The 18,820-nt window shown below is 43.7% G+C and overlaps 1 protein-coding gene across 2 annotated transcripts in view; it reads left to right on the top strand.

The window, feature by feature from the left end:
* Window positions 1–287: 287 nt before the first annotated feature.
* Window positions 288–18,820, top strand: part of CLMN (calmin) — a 75,268-nt gene continuing 56,735 nt past the window's right edge. The window contains exon 1 of one of the 2 annotated variants that reach the window (XM_063399296.1): window positions 288–506. In XM_063399296.1, coding sequence (XP_063255366.1) covers window positions 425–506 — 82 coding nt within the window. In that variant the 5' untranslated portion in view covers window positions 288–424. The remainder of the gene's footprint in view (window positions 507–18,820) is intronic. The other variant, XM_063399295.1, reaches the window with a different exon arrangement.

The raw sequence follows: 18,820 nt of genomic DNA, 5'->3' as shown, positions 1-18,820 counted from the left end.
GCGCCTGAGGGGCCGGCCGGAGCGGGGGCGGCAGGAGCGGGGACGGCCGGAGAGGGGGCGGCAGGAGCGGGGCCGGCCGGAGCGGGCCGTGCCGGGCGCGCCGCGGGGCCGCTGCGGAGCCTGGCCGGAGCCGCTGAGGGGAGGAAGGGGCGGCGGGCGCGGCGCTGCCCGCGGCGGGGGCACGGCCGGACCCCCGCCCGCTCCGCCCCGCGCCAGCGCCCCGCCGCCCCCGGCCGGGCGGGCTGAGGGAGGGAGGCGGCGAACGGGAGCGGAGGGAGGGAGGGAGGGACGCGGGGCGGGGCGCAGCCGGCGCGGACAGAGGCCGCCCCCCCGCCCGCTCCGCGCCCGCCGTCGGTGCCGGTGAAGGCGGCGGTGGCGGTGCCGCCGGCTCCCGCCGCCCCCCTGGCCCCGGCCCCGCGTCCCTATGGCCGGGCAGGAGTGGGACTGGTTCCAGCGCGAGGAGCTCATCGGGCACATCAGCGACATCCGAGTGCAGAACCTCCAAGGTAAACCGACACCCCCGCTGAAACGCCTCCCTCCGCCCCCGCGCCGCCCCGCTCCCCTGCCCCGCTGCTCCCCGCGCCGCTCCTGCCTCCGCCGCCCGCCCCCCGGGCTCCCGCAGCTCCGCGGAGCGGGGGCGCCGCGGGTGCGGGGCCGGGGGAGGAGGAGGTCGGCGGGGCCAAAGTTTCCCCCGAGCGGCGCCGGCCCGTCCGGCCGCGGAGAGCCCCGGGGCTGCGGCGAGCGGCGGCGGGTCCCGGGGCACGGACGGGCGCGGGGGCTCCGCGGCTCCGGGGATGCTGCGGGGGTGGCACTGCCGTGTCCCCCCGGGCGGTGCTGCCACCCACGGCCTCCCCGAGCACCGTCGGGGCGGGGGTTGCGGGCTCCGGCTGGGCTCCGGGGACATCTGGGTGGCCGGGGAGCGCCGGCGCTCGCCCTGCCCTGCCGTGCGGTGACGGGAGCCGGGGGCCGGGCCGGGGCGCCCCAGGTGCAGGCGGAGCCCGCCCGCCGCTCCCCGGGACATCTGGGGTCACTCGGCCGCGGGCAGGGCACGGCACCGGAGCCGGACCACCGCGAGTTGGAGCCGATGACTATCAGGGGACTCCATTTAATGTATCTTCTAATAAGCTACTGTTGAATAAACATGGACTGGGCTTTTGGATAAATCATCTACGAGATGCTCTCCTATTCTGCCACAGGCTGTGCAGGCGGAAGGGATGCAAATACCTGGCTCTGAAGGTAGATCGGTATCAGTGTAGTGGCAGGAGTTGCACTTCCTCCCAAGTTATGTTTGCCCCTCACCAGGTAACTCCTCGTGATTGGAAAATACAGCAAGATTCGATGGAAGAGGAAAAAATCAGCAGTGGTTTATGGGAGAACAACTTGTTAAATGTAACACACTGATTTTAATCAATAGCTCACTGTGATGTATCTTCGTGTTCCATAAAAATAATAGACTTGAATCAGAGGTCATTATCTCTTCCTGTCTATGCATAATTATATTAAGGCACTGACTACTGGCAGAACAGTGCAATTGCTGAAAATTAGTTTTGGTTTGGACTGATTATAGAAGATACGTAATTTATCAGAAAAGACATTAGCTGTTCTTTCAGCTCTAGTGTGTTAATGCAGTTAGCTGCTGATGGAGCTGCTCCACATCATGTTGACCTGCATCATCCTAACCTCTGAAATTCAGATTTTGAGTACGGTTAGGGCCATTGATTCCAGGTTGCATTCCTCTTGGGCTTTGACTGCCTCTCATTACTTTGTAGTTTTGTGTTTCTGGCTTCTGTCTCAATCCCTTTCAACTCTCTGTGTTAACATGGCTGGCCTGCCTCTGATCTCTTGTTGCTCAAAACTATAGTGATTAAAACCAAGTTTAATCCTTAATTCATGGGCATTTTTGAGAAGGAATACTCAATCATTTGTGAGAGAATGGTGAATTTCCCTTTCTGGAACTTCAAAAGTATGTATACAGATGCACAGAGCGTCATCTAACATTCCTGTAGTTGTGTAGGAGAATGTCATCCTACAGAGCAAATTCCTTTGAATGACATTATGTTCATGAAAAAACCCTGCTGTTCTCTCCTTACCATCCAAGAGAAATTTCAAACCATATCTTGATTATCACCTTGCTTGCACTATTAAATAGGTTTTTAAGAAGTTTCATGCTTCACATAAGCTCTTATAGGGCAGAAAAAACATTTGTTCCAAGGTGTTGCTCCAAATCAAGTGATAGTAGCTGTCACAAAGTATATGATTTATAATGCATAGTTCTCACACTGTCTTCTGGAGATGAAAAACATTTTACAGATGGTGAGTCTGATACTCGTGAGAGTGTGATTTTTGTTGCTCAGGAGCTTGGTGGCAGAGCATGGTGCTTCTCTTCAGAACAGTTTCTTGTAAAATGGCAGCATATGGTCTATGCTCATATGTAGTAATTAAACTTGCTTCTGCTTCATAATCCAAAATGCATTCTCAAAACAATGCAATCTGAATCATTGCTAGTATCATTTCTATCTGTTGCAGAATCAATAACAGGTTTGATGTGCTAGAAAGTCAAGAGTTTAGGATGGAAACTAGGTGAGGACAGCAGAGTTTCCATCAGCACCATCAGACCCTTGAGAGGGCCCTTCTGCCCGGAGCCACATGGAGAACCTCATGCAGTGAGGTCCCGTCTGCTGCTGCATCTGCAGCTCCTGCAGCGCTCTCTTGTAACCCCAGCTGTGTTTAGAGTGTGAAGTGGATGGTTTGTCTTATCCCAGGATGCTCCCATTCACTGGGACATTTTGCATATGGTGTGGTGCCTCCTGGTCTCTGGGGATCCCATCATGTTAATGTAGACCCAAGAAGGAGCAAGGAGAGGATGGGAGGCAGCAGCCAAATATTTGCAGATATGAACAACACATGCAAACACTGGCATGTCTGCATGCAGAGGTGGAGACTTCTGGGCTGATGCACAGAGGCAGGCAAATGTGAGGTGTGCAAGGCAGACAGAGGCAGTACAGCCATGCTGTCCAAGCCATCCTGCCCAGCTTGGAGGAGCTGGAAGAGCCCAAGTGCTGATGACTGTGAGAAAGGCTCCCGAACAGCCTAACTGGTATTAGGGTTTCTGCAGGACCCCTACAGACATCTGCTGTAGTAGTTTTCCATACCCTTTCTGCCTCCTTGTTTAAAAGTGAAAATTGTTTATTTCCCTTGAAAATTTCTTCATTGTATCTTAGCTAAACTATAGAGCATTGCTGACATAGAATTCTATTTGAAGATAGCATATGTTGTTTCAGTCTGTTGCACCTTCCCTCTCTAGTTTGGTTGTTCCACATCCAGGAAGAATCGAAGATGCCAGTTTCTGGGAGGTGTCTGCTCTCATGAAGATGCTTTTGCAGTGGTGTGATCCCACTGAATTGAGAAGATGTTGTCAGTACATGTGCTGGCTGCAGCAGTAGCTTCAGGAACTATATGTTCTGTCATGTAACTGTGTAACTAATGAGTGAAATTATTTATGCCTCTGTAGGTTTTTCAGCTTTTTCGTAGGGAGACTAAAACTGACAGCAAGGGGTGAAATGTACTAAATGGGCTGGGCTTTGAGGGTGGAAAAAAGAATGATTTTTAAAATGGAATTGCATCTTGATATTTAGGCATATAAATGATGGGCTTCTATCTTCCCTTTCCATCAAGAGATTTTCTATTTTATTTTTTAAGAGAAGGAAGTGACATTTCAAAACTGTGTCAGCTAAGTGATGCTAAAAGTGCAATTCTTCCATTCTGAACAGAGGTGATTTCAGAGAACAGAAGCAGAAGTGACAATCTAATGGAGAAGAGGAGAGAGGAATATAAAGAAGGAATAAACACTGGGTGTGGTGATGCACAAACCAAGTTCCTCCCTCCCGGTCTGTTCGGTTTCTAAATGCATTTAATAAACTGATACCCTTGTGCTCTTTGTTCTGTTTATATATTCTCCATAGTGAATTTCTCCACATATTGAGAGAGAAAAATGGAAAGCCTGCACAGAATGTAGGAGTGCATCGTCAAGCAGGGGAATGCTCAATAATTAATTTCCTGCCAGGAGATGGGTTTTTTCCTGTTTCTTTCTTTCATTATAACACCATTGGGAACATTTTGTTACAATACAAGAATATTTTAAAATCTTCCCTACTGGAAGCTTGATTTAGGATCATCAAAAATATACTTCCTTATGTGGTGAATTGCACTTGCTAGAAAGAAGCAACATCCTCATCCTCTTTTAGATGGTTGTGTGCTTTGCAATAGTCTAAATGTCTGTTGAGTAGTACATCTCTTTCCTTACATTCCTTGGAATGGAATATGTAGAGATGAATAATTGTGCAGTTAGATGTGTTGTTCATCTCTGGCAAACAAGTGCTGCTACCACAACTTTAAAATAATTACGGTTTGAACGTTCACTTTGTTCATTTCTAATAAAGTAGATAGGCTGGAGGGGTAGAACTCTACCATTCTGCTATCAGAGGACAAGTCAAGGTCCTGCTGCTCATTATTTCACTACTCTCTCAGGGTGTGATCCAGAACTCACAGAAACCTGTACATGTTTATTCCTTGGTTTCTGTAGATTTAACTATTTTCTTGATTCTCATTCTTGCTCTGCTGAGGGGTACATGGCCTTCAAAAGTATTTGGAGGGCTACACAGGAGTGTATTGTAGCACTGACAGAAATAATGGGGGAGAAAAGGGTGACAGACTGAAAGAAATAACCTTAACAATATCAGCCCCATTGGTTCCTTGCCATAGTTTCTATCTCTGGATGGATCACTTAGTCATGAAGTCCCAGCACTCTCTGATTTTGCTTGTCTTGCTGTTTGGATCCTTGAGATCTAGACTTTATAAGCTTTGGACAGTAGGAACTATAATATTCACTAACATGAATCTCAGGTCTTATGAGGTAACAGATTCTGAAGCCTCTGTCTCAAGAAGTAATACAAATGCTTAGCTGACAGAAGTTAACTGTGGCAGTGAGAGTATCTCTATACTTTGCAGGGGCAGCATCGCTGATGGATAACCAAAGGCGGGTGCTATAGTCAGACTTGAAAATGTTTCTCTCTGTACATTTCTTCTTATTTATGTATAAGGCATATTTTAATTACTTTTGCACTTAACTACAGAGAGTAATATTTTTCCTTTAATTACAAGATACAGCAGCATTCAACTTGTTTGCTATAGTTTGACATGCTTTTCAACTACACAGAAATTTCACAAGTAGAAGGAAACCTTGTTAATATATCCATTCATTCTGACAAAAGTAAGGTGCTGTAACTGTTTATTACTTTAACTCTTCTATAACTTGTCACCATACTCAGCAGGATTTCATTCTGCCCGTAGGCATGTTCATTTAGTGGAGTTCTTTGTACGTTCAGGTGACATTTGGAAAGATTAAATTGTCAGGAGAACCTTAGGCAAAGCACTGTGCAACTACAAAGTGATCCTATTCCATATAAAAGTGAAGTTAAATCGGCCTGAGAATTATAAATGTGAACTCCGAAAATAAAGATTCAGATCCAGGTATAGGAAGCCAAAGTTAGTGCTGGAAACCTTAAGTGTCCTAGTGGGGATGGTCTTTGTAAGGGCAGTCACTCATCTGACAGTGTTTGTCAGCAATGGAAGGAAGACTTACCTGCTCCAGATGGAGGAAACCCTGGCACTGAAATAAAGGAGCAGTAAGAGGTGAAAGGAAGTGCAGATTGCATGTTTCAGCATGCAGTTTTAACAAGTTTAGTGCCTAATTTCTCTAACAAATTAGAAGTCTGGGCTCTCTGTCCCACTGAATGGGTGAAATGACACCAAATTCAAATCATGCCCAGTAGCTCCACAGTCCCAGGAACTCACTTGAGTACTGACACTTTGTCTGAAGAGAGACTCTGGCAGCTGCATGGACCTGACCCGAGGCATGGGGTTGATGTGCTGTCACATACCAACATCACCTTCTCTGCCTTTCCTGGGTGAGCTGTTGTTCAAGTGCTGACCAGCCTCAGCATTAGGAGAGCTGGTGAGACCTCAGATCATATCACTTGCCTGAAATCATGGTTTAAAAATGACAGTCTTCAAAACACTGTGTTAAAACTAGTGATGGTTTTGTCCACTTGACTTGGACAGAAATTCAAACAAATTTCTTTCTCCTAAGGACAATTTCAAGGTTATGCCACTTGCCTTCTGAAGTATCTGTAGCACTTGTTTTGAAAATACTACAAAGAGATGACTTGATTTCCTTTTTCCACTTTTAGAGACAGACTTCTGTTGGACTAGAAAAAGCAACCTTGGGCATTTTGGCTTGTCAGTGTCCATTTAGACATTATTTGTTTATGTCCTAAGTTGTTGAAGCCTACTGTTGTTTCAGAATGATTCTTAAGGCATATGTCTAAAGGGAAAGAGCCAAATATCTGTCTTGTCATGTAGAAGTCAAAATTATCTTAAAAATGTATTCAAGAGTAGATATTATTAGATAAGCAGTGAGATGTGGGTCAGTGCTGGGTGGTGAAGGGCATCACAGCACCTTATAAGAAATAAGAGTCTTTTTCTACATGTCTCTGTACCTGTTATTCTATTTTTATATCTCCCCAACTAGTTAAATACAGGGACTGTAGGTGGAGGATTGGAGGACGAATTTTACTTCATTGTAATCGCTGCATATTTCTGTGCAGAGATCTGAGCTGTATTTTAGCTGTAGTTTGAGGCTGTATAGCCACAAATAAAAGTTTAAATTGGCATCTTCTGGGGATGGTTGTAATAGCAGCAGCCTGGATTTCTACAGAGTGAATGCCTGTGGACCTGTAAGCTTTAAGCAGAGGATTTCTTTCTAAAACCAGAAATCCCACTGAATCTGAATAGATGTTATCAAAAACACTTAAAAGATAACTCTAATCCTCTGCCCATTACTTAATTTGATAGCATGATTCAAGACATATTTATTACAATAACGTAATATTTTGAGGGAGTCTATTAACTTTCCACTAATTAATGTCAGACATAAATTAAAATGTGGTTTATGCTCTAGTATCTTGAAAGTTACTCCTGATGCTGGTCAATGTAATTCAGACCTAGTATTTTTGTGAAGAATGAGCTACCTTGGTTTTTATATTTTAATATTAGCATCTCTTACTGTTAGCAGTCAGAAATGAGATCTTTCTAGACTTTCTAGCAAATCTAGTGTTGATTTGTTTCATTATGTTTTTCCTCTTTTAGTAGTGTAATTGGTAGTATAACTCCAGTTGTTTACAAAATAAAGGCTCATTAAATACATTGTCACAGGGTTCATTTTAAAAACAAAATTTGTATTCCAGTCCTCATTATATTTAATGCATTCACCCTTTTGGATCTTCACTTTATCATAATTAGGACTGTGGAGATGAGTGCATTTTGTAGTGTCCAAAGCTGCTCCTGTGTGGTGTCCATTACCAGGAAACACATCTGTTTAGATGCTGCACGTGTCTGAGCTCCTCTTGAGCCCTGCTAAGGTTAGAGGTACCTTAGCCATACCCATGGAATGGCCCAGATACATTTTTACTCATCCAGCCTGTTTTCCCTAAGTTTTCTTCAAGGAAGCACATAACAGTGCACTGAACCCCCATAGGTTGGTAGCCCATGTGTTATTCCTGTGCTGTGAGAGTCATATCCCAGCCTGAAGTGTCCATTTCACAGGGCTCCAGCTGAAGCTCTCAACTGCAGCCAAAGCAGAGGAGCAGTTACGTGCACAGGCTGTCTTTCTGTTGTGCACTAATGGCCAGATAGAAGTACTTTGCAATTTTGTTTCGGTCTTTTTGAAGAACCCCCTAATGTATGCCAGTAGGTATTTGGTGTATTCAGTCAGGGTAGTTCACAACTGAGGGCTGATTATGCTTCTCTTGGCTCAGTGAGAAATGGGAAGGGCAAGAGAGACCTGGCTCTGTGACAAATGAAAGCAATGCCAGTGAAGATAACTTAAAATCTGATCCTTCATATGACTGCATCTGGACACATGATTAAAGTTTTCTGGCTCTTATTAATGTTCATGATAAACATGAACTTCAGTTGCAACTTAATAAAGATATAGCATTTATAAATAACGTAGAATGAAATATCCACTTCAGACTTACTGTCTTAAATACAAGGAATGAAATATAAATCTGTCTGGGCTGTTTGCCCAGGGAGAGTAACAAAGCAAACAGAAGCAGGCCAAGGGGAAGAGTGTGTTCCTCAGAAACCTAGATAGTGCAGGAGGGACTGTGGCCAGCACTTGCATGTCATACTTAAACTTGGTGAAACATAAAAATCCTGCCCAAATGAGATGATCTTTCAGACACAAAATTCCCAATGACTCTCCCTGTTTGATAAGGTACTCCATAGGCCTGTTTCTGGTACAAAACCTGAGAGATTCCAAGAGTAAGAGTTAAGAGTAGCTGGGAAACATTTGGTTCTTCTCCTTCTTCTCAGGTTTCAGGCTGTGTAGGGGACTTCCTGGACTGATGATTAATGCCTCTGAACAACATTTAGTTCCTGTTGCTCTCATTTTTCCCCCATTTTTTGTTTGTTTTTCTTGTTTGGTTGGGGGGTTTTGTTGTTGTTTTGGTTTCTTGGGGTTGGTTGATTGAGGTTTTTTTAAGGTCTGTCTGGGTACAGGACAAGGGGTGATTTGAAGTTTTAGACTCCTGCCTGAGTTTTTCTGTTTCTTCCCATTATAGAGAAGAAAGCTGTTAAGGGACCTAATGTTGGCTAAAAGAACTTGTGCTCAGTCTTTGTGCAGAAGTTGTTTGGTTATTGACACTGGAAAAAACACAGAGTATGTATTTTTACTGGCTAAACTATATTTTTCTTATGAAGGTAGAGAGTCTTCTTGACGTATTCAGCGTTGGCCTTTGAAAACTTCAAACCATTATGTGTTTCCTTACCCTTATTAGAAAAATTAAAGAAGATAGGAGATCTTCATTCAACAACTGTGTGTATGAAGAGAGGAAGCACCATGTCCTGGTTGCTAGCACAGCTAAGGGATGCTGTAAAATCCCTTGTCTAGGCTGCAGCTTACTGTATCACTCATCATGAGTTTATTTTAATTGAAGAATTTGGAGGTTGCAGCGGTGTGACTCCTGTGAAGTCAGGAAGTGGTTGATGGGTTGACCCTGGCCATGGGAGCCCCTTTCTGCAGGAGAAGGACAGTGCACACTGCCTGTCCACACCCAGGCAGAGCCCAGAGGGGCCGTTCTGAGAGATCCCAGTGTAGCTGAGGAGGTCTGGGAAGATGATATCCATCTGTCTGAAAACTGTTTGTAAACTAATTAATACAGCAAGCTGTATTCAGATTTTAACTGGTCAGACCTTAGTACTTTTCAAGTCCTTGACACCCTTTAATTTTGGGAAAAGTCGAAGCATTATTTCATTGCCCATCCCACAGATGGCTCTAGAGCAATTTTTCTCATGCAGGATCTCAGCTTTTTTCACGCATAGTGAGTCCTTTGCTTTTATGCTGACACTGATTACGAAAGCCAGTTGCAGAAGAGGTCTGGATGCCCACAGCAAGCACTGATGAGACCCCCTTGCTGCGTCACTCAAGCCAGTAAACAGCTTTGTCATTTAGGCACTTAATTATGGACTGAATGTTCACTTGACCTCTTATATTCTCATTTCACTAATGAACCAAAGCTTAGAAAGAGTGACTGACTTCAGAGCTGCAGCAGTTTGGGCTCTTTGAGCCAAAGTTTCCACTCATTTCATTTATCATACTAATGATCAGTTTTGGAGCCTAAACACAGGAGCTGCATGGAAAATACAGCGTAATGTGCTAATGTGATGGCCACGTGACAGAAGGATTGGCAGGGGCTGCCCACTTCTTCTTGGCTTTCTGGTCCTGCTACACATGTGTATTCTTGCATGCAGCAACCCCAAAGAAGAATGAAGGGACTGTTAGGATGTGGAAGTAGCATTTAGGAATTCTGGTTTTACAGAGAGGGTCCAAATTTGAGTTCTGGTACTCTGATCATATTGATGTCACTAGGCTTTCTTTCTTACTTTGTGTTTGTCTTGACTAAAACTGAAATGTGTTCCTACTACATTCTAGCAGGGATTTATTTCTGGTTTTTTAGTGTTTGAGTGTCTCATGGTTTTAATATATTTCTCTAGATGATACCCTCAAGTTAGATTTGAGGATAAAAGACACATGAAAGCCAGAGGATTGATTTCAAAGTTATCCAGACAATCTAATGACATGCTTTTCTATGTATGAAAATGGGAAATTTTGGTGGAGCAGGCCTTGAATCTTGATACTCTCTTTTCAAGGTGACCATTGGAAGTACCTGACCAAATTCCTTTCTTCACATATTCTTCTCTCCTTCACTATGCTACAGCAAAAGCTAACAATGTCCCCCAACAATTCATATGAGCTCTAACACATATATACTGCCTTCTCTGTAGTCATTCTTTACAGGATGATAATTACCATGGAGCTACAGACCCATCTTTCACCCCAGCATGTGGTGCTCCCATGCTTGGTGGCAGCTGGTTCCCCTCTGGGTTTGCATGTGCTTGTTGGTGTTCTGTGCAGTGCACACCAGTTGGTATGAAGGTTAAATGCAATCAGATTTACATTTGGCTTGACTTGGGGTGTTTTAAATGCAAGAAGAACAAAATGTTTGTAGAATGAAATAAACCTGCTATGCTCTACTTTTTCCCCATTTGTGAAGATGTATTTTTTGATGTCTCATGTTGATCATCTCTATGAGTTACTAGTTATCATCTTCAGGTAGAAAGTCCTTTTTCCTCTGAGGGCTTTGGAATTACCTCAGTTAAGATCCAAATTAGCTGTGCTCCCTCTGGCTCTTTGTACGATGCTTTCAGTTCATTGAGTTTGTTACAGAAGTTTTGTTTATTTTGTTTTGAGTATGTGTTTCTAGAAAGAAGATAAAGTGAAGCTGGGGAGGGAAGAAAACTTCCTGCTAGATGGAAGAGGGTAATTAATGATGAACATCTCCAGGAACTATAATTTGTTTTCTTTGAGAAATGTATGCTAATAAAAGCTTTCTGCTTGCATGCATAAATGAATCAGATTAAATTTTATCCCAGCATGAACTTGCTGTCAATTCATGCTCTTCAGTTCAGTTCTCAACATCATCCCAATGTTATTTTAACAGAGACCAGTGCTGTATCCATTGTCCTAAAACCCGTGTGCCTTGTGCACAGGTCTGAAAGAGTTTGGTGGGATAGAGAGGAAGACCAAGGAAGAGCTTGCTGAGGGCATGGATGAGGCACAATTGTCCTGTGTGAATGTAGGGAAATATCTATTGAAGGATGTGTGTCTGCCCATGGTGATCAATATGTTCTGCAAGAAAAAGAAATCAGAGAGTTAATAAAAACAAAATTAGAAGTAGGACAGCAGTCAGATTCTGTGTTTTTTTGCTGCAAAGGTCACAGAGGAATGAGGCAATTAATTGCCTAACCTTTAAATGTGCTTTATAATGGAAGCTCTGCGATATCTGAGAGCGTGAGCTGCCTTGATTTGAACCCAGTTGAAGCTGGTGTCTTGTGGAGTTACAGCTTGATAAATAAGCCATTCTGACCTGCTCCTGGAAGATTCCTTTCCTTCTTTGGTCTCTATTCCCAGTTTCTCAAGCTCTTTGGCGTTTGTTTGGTCATCTCCATCCAGGCTTGGTGTCATTGCAGGAGCAGAGGAAAGCATTTCTGTTTAATCTCATTCTTAGAGGTGAGTTATTAATACTAAGATGAATGAATAAACGACAGGTGCTTTGGTGAGCACTTTCTTCCCACCTTCTCAATCTTCCTTCCCACCAGAGCACGGGAAGTGCTGAGGCTTGGTAAGTCCTGAAATAGCCCCAAGGCTTCCCTGGGCAGGTTCTTCCCTCTGCACACAGGCACTGGCTTGTGATCAGCATGTGCGTAGGAGCTGATCCATCACTTATGGCTTCTTTGGGAACCCCAAAGAACAATAATATCCTGTTGACTAGGATTTTACTATTTATATCCATCAGCTGGGCAGCCACCTCCTGTGTCTGCTCCTTAGTTACCAGCCTGTAAATCTGTCTTTGGACCACATTGTCTACTGCATGCTGACAACATGATTTTGAATTTGAGATTAATTTGCTTGAGACACTAAAAAGAGAAAATACATCGATGATGAAAGGCGTCAGCTTTTCTTGTTTTGTTAACCTGTTCACTTTTTGGACATCGGAAAAAGAGACTGGCAGGAAGCTAACCTAATAAACAAGGGCTTTCATTAGGAAACAGTACAATAACAAGAGGAAAACCATGAGATTCCTTATAGGTATGTTTGTGAAGAAGTGCTGACATACACCTGTCAGATTAAAGACTGAATCCTGCCACCCACATACTGTCCTGGCAGTTTATTTTCCACCCATTTTTTTTTCTGCAGCAGATTTTCAGTCTTCTTGAGTAGAAAAGGCATAATTTTCTTCCAGAAAAACCCTTCTCTGGCTTTGAAACATAAGGAAAACGTGTCAAATTTAGCCTGGTGTTTTCTAGGCTGTTTTTTCAAATGTGAGCTTTTTAAGAGAAGCTGTACAATTTGCTTTGAAGAGAAAAAATACAGTCTAACCTGTGGGAGTCAGCTATAGTGAAGTGAAAAGAAAGCAATTCTTTCACTGCAAGCTTTTATGAAGATTTTTGAGGCTCCTATCGGAAAATAAAGTGTGCTAATAATGGAACTTAGTTATAAAATCCAACTGCTTCGGCTCCCATATGGATAAACCCATCGTGGACAGAGGGGATTAAATCTGATCTGAATCAGAAGGGGCCATTGCTCCTCATTGGAGCTAATTTTAATGGTTTGAATACAGAACACTTAGTTCTGTAATTTTGCTTTTGTGTCATTCTTTATGACCAGAGAATGATTCTCTTTTGAAGACCTTGCTAGTATCCACCAAGGATGCACCATACAATTCTTGGCTTCCTGGTTCCCTCTTTTCTGTGCTTTGGAATGTGTTGGTTCTGCCCTTCTCCCTTCTCCCATGCTATTACTCCCCAACTCTGCCTTTTGAGGTGTTCCAGTGCATATATGTCCTTCTTGTCCTAAACTACTGCGATACTTTAGGCATATTCAGCAGTTAAAAGTGAATGAGAAATGCTCAGAGAAACCAGTATATTTTCTGAAACCATTTTTTAATTATAGTGAAAGCTCTGTGCTTATAGAAAGTTTGGAGTATTTTTGGTACCATCTGGATACCTAAGCTTGGGCAACAAATCACTTTTGACATAATGACGACAGTGTATAATACTGTGTTCTTCTAACCCATGTCTCATTAATGTGGGAGCACATGGATTTTCCTGCAAAATGTGGATTCACCATCTGTGCTAGTATTCTTTGCATGAAGTGAAAGACAGTTCTTTGTGTTATGATTGCAATAGAACCGTTCTGCTTTTACTGCCTTCTCTCTTGGACCACATGGAGAGGTCACAGAATAAAATAAATAAATCTACACCAAACGCTACTTACTGCTAATGCTTATTTACCTTACATCCAATGTGGGAGCTACCAACACTTATTAAAGGTGGAACTCACGGATTAAGTGACATTTTTATGTTGTTCCCACTTTCACTTCTTTATGCTTTGACATTCATTGGCTTATTTGGGCTGGAACCTCTGGCCTTGGGGAAACTGAGTTCCTTGCATGCCGCTTGTAGATGTCAAAACCTAAGGGACAGTAGCATTAAGGGATAAAATGTTACAGGCAGGTGTGTTGCAGCTTGGTTTGAATCATGTTGCACATCAGTTATAAAGTAGCTTAGGGGTTATTTGCCTGTAGGGCTAGGATTGGTGTTTTAGTCTGATCTAAGGCTGGGGATCCTCAGTTTCACTCTACTTCACCACTGATGTCTGAACTGCTGTTTAAATTCTCCTGCCTTCACTGTCACTTCTCTTGTATCTATGGAATAATAGTTATGATTCTTGTACAGAAGGTATTGCAAAGCAGTCTGTCTTTTAACCATTATGTAATTTGAAGCATTACAAAAAAAGTGTTTTATATGCTCTGAAACTTTATACCACTATCATATAAACGGATAGCTTCATTCATACTCACAAGCTGGTACTGATGGTTTCCCCATGAAACCTGTCAAGCCCAGGGATCTCTGATGATCTTATTCTTTCTTCATCTCAGTCAAGTTCTTATTTTTCATACTCTTGACACTGAAAAATAGATGGAACATCTTTAAGTAATAAAATAAATATTTTAGCAGTAAAAATATAATCTGCTTCAGTAAATTAATTGATGTAGTATGACTGAGCAAAGAACTATTAAAAGACATATTTTATTTTCTTGTATTTTCAGTAGTTTTACTTCTTCAATCTCATGGAGATAAGCTGCTTTATGGAAGATACAGATCTGTGTTTTATTAATGAGCTTTTATGTCAGTTTTGATACATCAGTAAATAATACCAAAGGGGAAGGAAAGGGCTCTAAAAGAGATTTTTTTTTGATGGATTCAGAGTATCAGTTGAGGGGTTAGACTTCTCTGAGGACACTGCAGGGGAAGACAGTTAAAACAGGACAGCAAGAAGATGCTGGGGCTGGAAGGGGGCTGAAGGGACTGCAAGCTGGACAAGCTGCTGGAGAAAGAAGTTGCCTGATCCCTATGCTTTGGAGGCAAGTCCATCTTTCTTCAGACACAGTGAATGACTCTTATTTGATTTGGTAACAAATTTGAAACAGCAATAGCAAAACCTTTCTTAGGTCCTTAAGACAAAATTCTGGTGAAGTTTAACAAGAGCAGTGGCTGGTGGTGGTCAGCAGAATATTATCAGAGAATTGGCTGGAGCAGCGTTTTCAGAAATGAGAGAATGTCAGTAGGAGAGTCTTGAACATGTAGGCAGACAAAACCCTATGATTTTGCCTGCTGGGATGAAAAAATCCAAAGCTGCTCACTGGGGATGTGGAGGAGGAGGTAGTTATAATATAGGAAGCTAAAAGACTTTGATGCTTTGTTCATGACTTAAATCCACCAAACCATGCACTTGTGCAGACCTCAGTAACTATAAGCTGTTAAGCTTGCCTTTATCCTTCCTACTTGGCATATGAATTTCTTTGCCTGCAACTGGGATCTGATCTTGCACCCACTGAATTTTTTGCCATTGAGCTCAGTGAGGCTAAATCTGGCTACTGCAGTGGAGAAACTGCTCATCTCTGCCTGTCTCACATGCACAGAGTTGCATGCTAAGGCTCTGAGCACACAGTGAGGGTCCTCCAAGGGCTGTACTGTGGCTGCAGACAGTTTATATAAATACCTCTGGCTGCAGTTTGAAAACCTGAATGTACAGAACTACATACCAAAATTGAACCTAGATCCTCAGAGCAGCCTGGTATCCCATGCACCTGTCCTGGGCTGGCTGTTCCCAGGTGAGCCAGGAGCACACCTGTACAGGAGGGGTGATGTGGAAGCCCCTGGGTGGATGTTGCAATGCTGTATGCATTCATTTGCCTGGCTGTAGGAGTCATTCTTATGGCTTCTGGCCTATTCCTCAGCAAAGCAATTAGCAATTAGAAAGGTCTTGCCTCAAGGCTTTCACAAGCCATGAATTATGCATTTTATTCTGTATCCTGCCTTTCCTTTCTCTAAAATGCTCTTTCCCATCATGTAATGTCTTATTTTCCCCTCCCATAGAATCTGACAGCCTGGTGCCCAGAGCAGGGGCAAAGGAAAGCCTTTTCATTGTCTATTTCCAATGTACAACTTATTTAGTTGGTTGGCTGGTTGATTTTTTTTTTCAGGTGGTGTTTATGAAAGAAAGTGCTTGTTGCAGACAACAATATCTTTAGGTTATTCAGTGCCTTCCCTTCTGAGAGCAACACCAGTCTGCTGGGCATTCAGCAGTAACAGCTGCTGCCCACCTGCCACCATTAAAACACAGGTTTAGCATTTATTTACAGCACCATGGAGCCACAGACGTGGCCTCTGCCGCTCTGGTCTGGTGCAGCTAAGGAACAACATAGGCTGCAGCAACATGAGTGCCCTCAAAAGTTAATGAGAATTAACCTTCCTGAAAGCCAGCCTGGATGCTGGTGCAGTGGTTCCCCTGAAGAATGAAGGTGGCTCTGCCTCACTTGTTCACTGTTAAATGTAAACTGAATTCCACTGCGTGCTTGAAGTCAGCCCAAGCCCTTACAGCAGAAGTGGATGCAAGAAAGCAGTGAGGGTGGCAGAGGAGGGGACCCTGAATCCAGGCCTGAATCCACAGCTGGGCCAAGCATGTTGTATAGGATCCATCCCTGGGGAGCTGGGCTCACCCACAGCCGCTGGTGCTGGAGGCTGTGCTGGGAGGGGCAGAGGAGAGCTTTAGCTGGAAAGGCTGAGCACAGAGCCCTGTCCTGCTGGAGCACTGGGGCTGAGGCTCATTTGTCTGTAATTCTGGTTTTTGCTTTTGACACCGCCTCGAGGCAGGGAGGAGGAGTTATGTGGCTACTCTAAACAAAAATAGGCTAGGAATTAATGTCAAGAATATTTTCCTGCTTTTCTGTCTCAACAAGAAGCTCACGGGGGATGCCTGAGCTGCTGCTAATAACAAGGATGCTGGAAAGTCACCACATTTATGTGGCTATGTTTACTCTGCAGCTGACAAAGCAGGGTTATATACTTAATAGCTATATACCTACAATGGTTCTTGTTAGCAGTTTATTAGGCCTCTCCAGACTTCGAGGATGCTGCAGGGAAAATGCCTACATGGCCCCGTGGCTATGCATTACCCGTTCATAGTCTGATCCATGGGATGCAATTATTCCTCCAGCCTCACAGAAAGTGCTCTCCTAATTCAGTGCCGTGGTAGTGAGTGTGGAATTAAAGATGATTTTCAGCCACTTCAGGAGCTTGCTGCTGCCTCCTCTCAGGAGTCCCCAAGGAATCCCGAGTGCCTGCAGGGGAGGCAGCTCGTCTCTCCAATCAGTTATTTGGGATACAGACCCACCCACTCTGGCGATGGTAATTCTGGGCAGTGTCAGGGAGGTAATTTGGTCCCAAGGCCCATCGTTTTGCTGCTGGGGATTCTCCGTGGATGCTGGGACTGCAGCATGTGGGGGTGGGGAAACTCGCAGATTCAAAGCCTGTGCTGGCCAAATTACACAAGCTGTGTTTCCAGTACCAGTGTTCTCATGCTTTCTCTGCCCTTGTGCACTGAAAATCTTGTTTAGTTAACAAAATCAATTATAAGCCGAGGCTGCTCTTGGACTTCTAGTAAATGTAAAATTTGGTGGCTAGGATGAGAAATATTTGAGTAGTGAATTTAGTGCCATGATATAAGCAAGGCCAGGTTAGTAGGGAGAGGTAATGCCTTTTTGTAGGCTGGCTGATAAGTTACTTTGTTGTTTTTCCTGAGCCTGTTTGTTGGCCTAATAAAAGCTCCCTCCTCACCTCAGACTTTTTTTATGCTTATCTGAGCAACAGAAATCAATGACACTAGCCTAGTGCAAGTGGTCATGTTTCCAGACTGCAGACTATGAAACAAAAATATTCAATGTTAATTCATATAAATTCAGTTTATTTATTGTCTTGCTTATATTGCTTTTTTAATCTAATTGGTGACCATTAAGAAAAAAATTAAGTTCTTTCATTTTTTCAGGGTAATCTCTTGAAAGCACATCACTGTACATTCAACAGCTTGGCTACAAATAAGTGAGATTACAGCAGTGACTGAGAATAACAAGTAACTAACAGCATAGCCAAGGCCCAGCCTGACTGCAGATGCAAAATGTGAAATTTGGCCTTGAGAGGTAGTAAATGGATAAATTAAACTACAGCTGTAAGCAGGAGAACACAGTTTAGCTGTACTGCCATAACCTGAGTTTTCCCAGTGATGCCTGGTCCCTGAACAAAGTCAACCATCTGTGCTTCATGATAAAAAACAACACATAAAATACCTACCCAGTCTGCAGCTTGCTAGTAATACCAGCATGTATAATGTATCAAAACAAGGAGTTTCACTGAAATGCTAATATTAAAAATCATATACACATTTTCCCTAGTTTATTTGACTGTGTAGGGCGAGTCCTATTTAAAGTTCATCCTACCTTAGCTTATTTATGCATGGAAAGTCCTTGAGGAGTGCTTCAGGGAGGAGGCACAAGCGAAGGCTGGGAGAAGCCTGAGTGTTTCCTCAGCCCTTGCCAGGCTGTCAACATTGTCCCAGGATCATTCATTCCCAAAAACAGTGTTAGGATTTAATTCACCTTTTCTGTTCTTGCAATGGCTAGCAGAGCAATATTTTAATTTACTAAAGCAAGATTTGAGGTACTAACAAAACCCCCATGTCTGGGATGACACTGGTGTAAACAATAGGGAGATTGTTTGAACTGCTCACTTCCAAACTACTTCAGCAAATGTTTCCTTGATCAGCACAGCCTGCTCCTAGCTGCAGTCACGTAGCTGCTGGCATTACACGCCTGGAAGGTCCCTCCTGTTGACTTAGCCCTCATTAAAGCTGTGCCTTTCTCACAGCTGTGACTCTTAATGACAAACACTTTGAGTTGTGCCACTTTGCAGGGGCTGGATGTGATCCCTGAACCTGCTGCCCAGTCTCATAAGACGCCAGGACTCTAAAATTTTGGCTCACTGGGTGGCATTTCTTTTAAAGCCCAAACCAACTGGATGCTGGACCCTCTCAGCTGGTCATGTAGACTTCCCCTGCAGCCATGACTTTTCCCTGGGTTTGATGGTTGTTTGCAGTACACGAGAACGTGAAATGCTAAATTCCAGGGTGGGAAAGCACTCTCATTCGCTGTCAGAGAATTAGGCTCAATTTCAGCCTCTGCTGTAACTCAGCAGACACAGAAAAAGGTTTGGGGCCAGCAGTGTAAACACTGCAGGCTACAGT

The sequence above is a fragment of the Prinia subflava genome, chromosome 5, assembly GCF_021018805.1.
Source record: "Prinia subflava isolate CZ2003 ecotype Zambia chromosome 5, Cam_Psub_1.2, whole genome shotgun sequence".
In the NCBI taxonomy this organism is placed as follows: domain Eukaryota; kingdom Metazoa; phylum Chordata; class Aves; order Passeriformes; family Cisticolidae; genus Prinia; species Prinia subflava.
Note: the sequence above shows the minus strand (reverse complement) of the source record. Positions and strands in the feature narration are given on the sequence as shown.